Genomic DNA, 6,393 nt, shown 5'->3' on the forward strand with positions numbered 1-6,393 from the left:
TGTATCATATCTTATTTTATTGTATCTTATCTTATCCTATCTTATTGTTTTTTATCTTATCTTATCTTTTATTGTATCATATCTTATCTTATCTTATCTTGTTTTATTTTATTTTATCTTATCTTATCTTCTTATTTTATTGTATCTCATCTCATCTCAACTCATCTCATCTCATGATTTAATATTTTTAAATTATGTCACCAGTCTGTCAGAAAAATTAAAGTTATGTGCAAATTGGGTTTTTTTTTAAAAAGACTAGAATGAAGCAAAATAATACAAATAAATAACATAATTACAAAATAAATTCCAGCAGGGGAAAAGGCTTCCCAAGTCAGTTTTTGTCTCGTTATGAAAGTAATGCAAACAGTATATCAAATGACATTAGAACAACAAAACCTGTTTACAATCAAGAGATCTCATTTCAAAATAAGCTGTAGGTGTGTCTCTGGTGCATTTCTGGTTAAAACGTTCTTTTTGGTGGGATTGTTTTAAAATGTACTCAATTAAGAGTAGTGATACTTCACAATATTAACTTATTTATTATAAGTAAAGTAACAAACAAGTATGATGTAGTAACGCTACTCTTAAAGGTATTTCCCCCCTAAAAAGTTACTCAAATAAATGTAACTGAGTAAATACCCACCTCTGATCTCCAGTATATGTCGGAGATCAATCTCAGCTACTGTCACGCCAAATTTTAGTTCGTGTGTAAAATTCACAGAGATTATCTTTTTTAGGTGCATTGGCTGGGGTAGCCATCTTGAAATGTATTGAATTTAACCAGAGGTGGGCAGTAACAAAGTACATTTACTTGAGCACTCAAGTACAGTTTTTGAGAATTTGTTCTACTTTACTTAAGTAAGATTTTTCTTTCTTTTTTTTTTTTTACTTATTTACTACCCTACACTTTAATGATAAAATCCTACATTTTACTTCACCACATTTCTCTAAAGGCTTTAGATATATAGCTATTTGTTATTTTTATTTGTGTGTGTCTATTTTGTTCCACTAATACCATAAAATCACACACTACACAACTTATAGGTGATGGTAAGCAGRTTTAAACTGGTTGCAAGAAGAAGAATTATTTTGTCTTACTAGTACTGCCTTAAAATGACACTAGGTACATCCTGATTAGTCCTGATTTTAACATCTGATTTAAGATCAAAGTAAAAGCGTTTTAGACTTTTTGTCCCCTTGTTCTAGTAATGGGTGTTTACTGAATAAACTGTTTTGTACAAAAGTCTTTCCAGTACTTTAACTTGAAAAATAATTCAATAATCACTTTTTTATTGTAGCAATATTTAACCAGTAGGATCAGTACTTTGACTCAAGTAAGGAAACTTAGTATTTGTCCACCACTGACTTGTTGATCTACAGCAGGTAAAATAAGTATTGAACATGTCACCATTTTTCTCAGTAAATATATTACTAGAGGTGCTAATGACATGAAATTTTCACCAGATGTTGGTAACAACCCAAGTGATCCATACATACAAAGAAATCAAACCATAAATGTCCAGAGATGAAGTTATTTGTAATAATGTGGAATGGCACAGAGAAAAAGTATTGAACACACTTACTGAAATTTATCTAATACTTTGTACAAAAGCCTTTGTTGTCAATGACAGCTTCAAGACGCCTCCTGTATGGAGAAACTAGTGGCATGCATTGCTCAGGTGTGATTTTGGCCCATTCTTCCACACAAACAGTCTTCAAATCTTGAAGGTTTCGTGGACCTCTTCTATGAACTCTGATCTTTAGTTCTTTCCATAGATTTTCTGTTGGATTCAGGTCAGGTGATTGGCTGGGCCATTCCAGCAGCTTTAGTTTCTTTCTCTGAAACCAACTGAGAGTTTCCTTGGCTTTGTGTTTGGGCTCATTGTCTTGCTGAAATGTCCAGCCACGTTTCATCTTCATCATCCTGGTAGATGGAAGCAGATTTTTATCAAGAATGTCTCTGTACATTTTTCCACTCATCCTTCCTTCAATTATTTGAAGTTTGCCAGTACCATATGCTGAAAAACAGCCCCACACCATGATGTTCCCACCTCCAAACTTCACTGTTGGTATGGTGTGTTTGGGCTGATGTGCAGTGCCATTTGACCTCCAAACATGATGTGTATTCTGGCATCCAAACAGTTCAATGTTGGTCTCATCTGACCAGACTATATTCTCCCAGTGTTACACAGGCTTGTCTAAATGTTGTGCAGCAAACTTTAAAGGAGCTTCAACATGCTGTTTCTTCAGCAGTGGAGTCTTGCGTGGTGAGCGTGCATACAGGCCATGGTGGTTCAGTGCATTACTTATTGTTTTCTTTGAAACAAACGTACCTGCTAATTCCAGGTCTTTCTGAAGCTCTCCACAAGTGGTCCTTGGCTCTTGGACAACTCTTCTGATKATTCTTTTCACTRCTCTGTCAGAAATCTTGTGAGGAGCACCTGGTCGTGGTCGGTTTATGGTGAAATAATGTTCTTTCCACTTCTGAATTATGGCCCCAACAGTGCTCACTGGAACCTTCAGAAGTTTAGACATTCTTCTGTAACCGATGCCATCATTATGCTTTGCAACAATAAGGTTGTGAAGGTCTTGAGAGAGCTCTTTACTTTTACCCATCATCAGATGGTTCTTGTGTGACGCCTGGTCATCATTTGGGACTGAACCAGCTGATATTAACTTGCACTGACAAGGGGCAGACTTGCTTTCTAATTACTGAGAGAGTTCAGCTGGTGTCTTGGCTTTCCATGCCTTTTTACACCTCCCTTTCTTCATGTGTTCAATACTTTTTCCCTGTGCCATTCCACATTATTACAAATAACTTCATTTCTGGACATTTATGTTTGATTTCTTTGTATGTATGGATCACTTGGGTTGTTACCGACATCTGGTGAAAATTTCATGTCATTAGCACCTCTAGTAATATATTTACTGAGAAAAATGGTGACGTGTTCAATACTTATTTTACCCGCTGTATATCCAATGATTTTCATTACATTTTGTCCAGAGATTCATGAACTATTTTGATTAAGAGGCAATAACTGATCATTTTGAAAGTGTGTTTGACTCACTAATGTTAAACATGCGGTTGTTTTTATGCAGGGTTTTCACCAGGCCTGCCAGCCGTGGTGGAAGATCAAGCTGTTTGTGTGGGAGCCGGTGCTTTTTGGAACCTGGGATGGCGTCTTCACCACCTGCATGATCAACATCTTTGGTGTGGTTCTCTTCCTGCGCACAGGCTACCTGGTGGTCAGTTTAAACATTTATTATGACTTTTTTGTTGAGTGTGCGAAATATCGCTAAAGACACGTTTACCTCACTCGCATGGCGGCAAATTAATTGCAATCATGCAAATATTTAAGCTGCGTTTAAAAAATGGCTTCAGTGATGTTGATGGTTCAAGCACAGAAAACTCACAGCTGATTTTTTTTATTATTTTTTTGCAACAGAAAAATTTTATGTAGTTATATAATACCTAAATGTGACAGGATGCTGTGCACAAGTCTGACTTCTTACCGACGTGCAAGTGTGAAACACTAATTTGCTTCCTGTTATGTAACACTGTTTTCCATTGTGGCTTAAAAGCAACACATAGACTGAAAGATGGTTTAATTTTTTATTATTTTTGTGTACATCTCAGTTGAGCTTTTTATTTTCACTTTTAACCATCACTGTTTTTCGCCCTGATGCCTTTAGCTCAAATTAGAACTAAACTTGTGACAAAGTGATATTTTGTTATATTTTTTACGGCTCAGATATAATCCCTCGCGCAGGAAACAAGGTTTTTAATCCAGACCGAGATGCAGCTCATCAGAAATTTTATGCTTCTGAAGGGAAACGGTGTAGCTAAGCGTGGCTGCTGTCTCTGATTTCAACACCTGCTCACCAGGCTGTTAGGAGGTTGTTGTTTTTTTACTTAGATTTAAAGAGACTATAAGGCAGAATAACAAGCAGCTAAGAGCTTTAACTGCACTCAAACAGTCCAGCCTGTGAAACATCTTTATCATGGGGATGAAACTTGGCACTGAAACCCAAATTAAAGTTGGCYTTAATTTATATAATTTTACAAATAAGTTCAGTTTTAAAAACAAGTAGAATRATAAAATAAAAAATGTCTTCATCAAGTTTGTGCATTACTTTGGAGCTTAACCTTTTCTATATGCAAAAATATAAAGTATAACATTTTTTTTCCACTTCTTGAATTAAGTATGTAGACTAACATCATGGTAGTGTGTATATAAAAGAGAAAGATATCACTTTGTGCTGATAAGAAAAGCTGGTAGAAAYCATTAAACGTGCTAAATTGAGTGTTTTTTGTTTTTTTCCCAAACGTCTCCCGACATCAGGGGAACACCGGCGTGCTTCTGGGGCTGCTGCTCGTCTCCGTGGTGGTGCTGGTGGCTCTGGTGACCGTGATGTCGGGGATTGGGGTTTGCGAGRACTGTGGTGTCGGAGGCGGTGGGGTCTACTCCATGATCTCCACTGTGCTGGGGGGCAGGGTGGGGGGCACTGTTGGCCTCCTCTATGTGTTTGGACAGGTGAGTGGCTGTAATGTTGGCTTTGTTTAGATGCAGTTTTTTTTTTTCCCCACAACTTTTATTGTGTTCTGACGTCGACCCGCCTCCGCAGTGCGTGGCGGGGGCCATGTACATCACGGGCTTCTCGGAGTCGGTGACGGAGCTTCTGGGCCTGCAGAGCCAGTGGGCGGTGCGGTGCATGTCGGCAGCTGTGCTCCTGGCTTTGCTCGGAATCAACCTGGCAGGCGTGAAGTGGATCGTCAGACTGCAGCTGCTGCTGCTGGCCGTGCTGGCGGTCTCCACGCTGGACTTTGTCATCGGCACCTTCACACACCTCGATCCTGGTAAGACTGGGGTCATGATTGTTCGCTCCGATTCTGTCTGTGAATATTTTTCAATTAAATTCAAACACACTTGTTTTTAAAATCAGAATTTGCCYAAGACTATGTTAAAACAAGTCTGCAGCAGCATTTCTAATATTGGTAAAAATGTGTGAATACACACTTGTGTATTATTATAGTACGGTTCTCCACTGTTGGTTACCTGCTGCAGCAAATCTGGATATATTGGGCTTTCATTCTATCTTCAGATATATTTTTTCCTTAAGATTCCTGAAAGTATACTGGTTTGGATGCTGTGCTTCTTCAGTTTCCTCTGCTCATAACTCTGACATTTTACTGTAAAAATAACCACATTATTTGGAAAGTTATTTTATTTTCAGTTTTTCAAAGTCCGAACAATGTTTTGCATGCATAAAATTCAGATTGCTGAACAGATATCTTGGATAAAGGGCAGAACCATTTGGGAGATCACTAGTAAATAATAAAAATGAATATCCAGAACCACCAAGGACGATGCATAAATATGAATTTCACCAAAACATTCTTATAATAATTTTAATAGTTTTCTGCAACTTCTCTACATTATAATGTAATTCTTATTGACAACTTTTGACTGACTTTTTTTCTGATCAAAGAGCATTAAAATCAGTAATAACAGAAGTTTTAAAACATTCAGTTCACTTTAAATGAAAAGCTGTAAGCCTTTATGGCCCCTAGGTGGAGCTCCAGTATCACTTATGTCCCTAAATCTGTGTTTTTATTGAAATTTGTGTTGAGCTGTTTTTACTCAAAACAATACATTTCTGCCACTTTTTTTAATGAGGAATGTAGTTTTATTTTTTATTTTTAGCTGAGTTTGAGTTATAAATGTGTTTATCTGTAATTTTTTTAGAGGATTATATCCTTTTGTTGGCCTGCAGGAAGACCTTCCCCACATTTCCTGTTCCCAGCGGTTATCAACTTCCTGTCCAATGGGAAGAGAAAAGTGTTCCAGCCAGTCTCTATAAAACACATTTGTCACATGAATGATGTCTGCATTTCCCTTTGAAAAATGTGTACACAAAAAAAAATGCACATGGAGAACATCCTTTCCCCTAAGCTACAAATTAATTAGACTACTTGGGGTAAGTCTGTGCAATATTCAGCTTCATACCCCACAAAGGGGTTCCAAAACCAGACCCTCATCCTGACTCCAGTGTTCCCCGGCTGAGCGCTCACCATCCAGTTTGTTTTAGCACATGGTAGACACCAGATTGCAGCCCTGAAGAACCTCTTGAAAAACCAGCTGCAACAGCTACTCCAGGTTTTTCCAATTAAAAGCTGCTTTGTTTGTGTGTAGTTGTTTGTGTGTGTTGTGTGCGTGTGTGTGTGTGTGTGTGTTGTGGTGACCTCATGTTTGGCAGAGGCCCAACAGGTTCCCTACAACAAACTGAAAACAGTCCAAATTAGCTTAAAGGGATCCACGATTAGTTGTAACATTAGATTTTATTTAATAAACATATATTTTAACTGTAAAATAAAGACTGTAAAAATACTGT

The 6,393-nt window shown here is 37.6% G+C and overlaps 1 protein-coding gene across 2 annotated transcripts in view; it reads left to right on the forward strand.

Moving 5' to 3' along the window:
- The window catches only part of slc12a8 (solute carrier family 12 member 8), a 24,723-nt gene that overhangs the window by 1,807 nt on the left and 16,523 nt on the right, over positions 1-6,393 (forward strand). For both annotated transcript variants that reach the window (XM_014011532.1, XM_014011533.1), the window contains 3 exons: positions 3,100-3,246; positions 4,344-4,535; positions 4,627-4,858. In XM_014011532.1, coding sequence (XP_013866986.1) covers positions 3,100-3,246; positions 4,344-4,535; positions 4,627-4,858 — 571 coding nt within the window. The remainder of the gene's footprint in view (positions 1-3,099; positions 3,247-4,343; positions 4,536-4,626; positions 4,859-6,393) is intronic.

This window comes from Austrofundulus limnaeus, unplaced genomic scaffold (genome assembly GCF_001266775.1).
Source record: "Austrofundulus limnaeus strain Quisiro unplaced genomic scaffold, Austrofundulus_limnaeus-1.0 Scaffold81, whole genome shotgun sequence".
NCBI classification, from domain to species: Eukaryota; Metazoa; Chordata; class Actinopteri; order Cyprinodontiformes; family Rivulidae; genus Austrofundulus; species Austrofundulus limnaeus.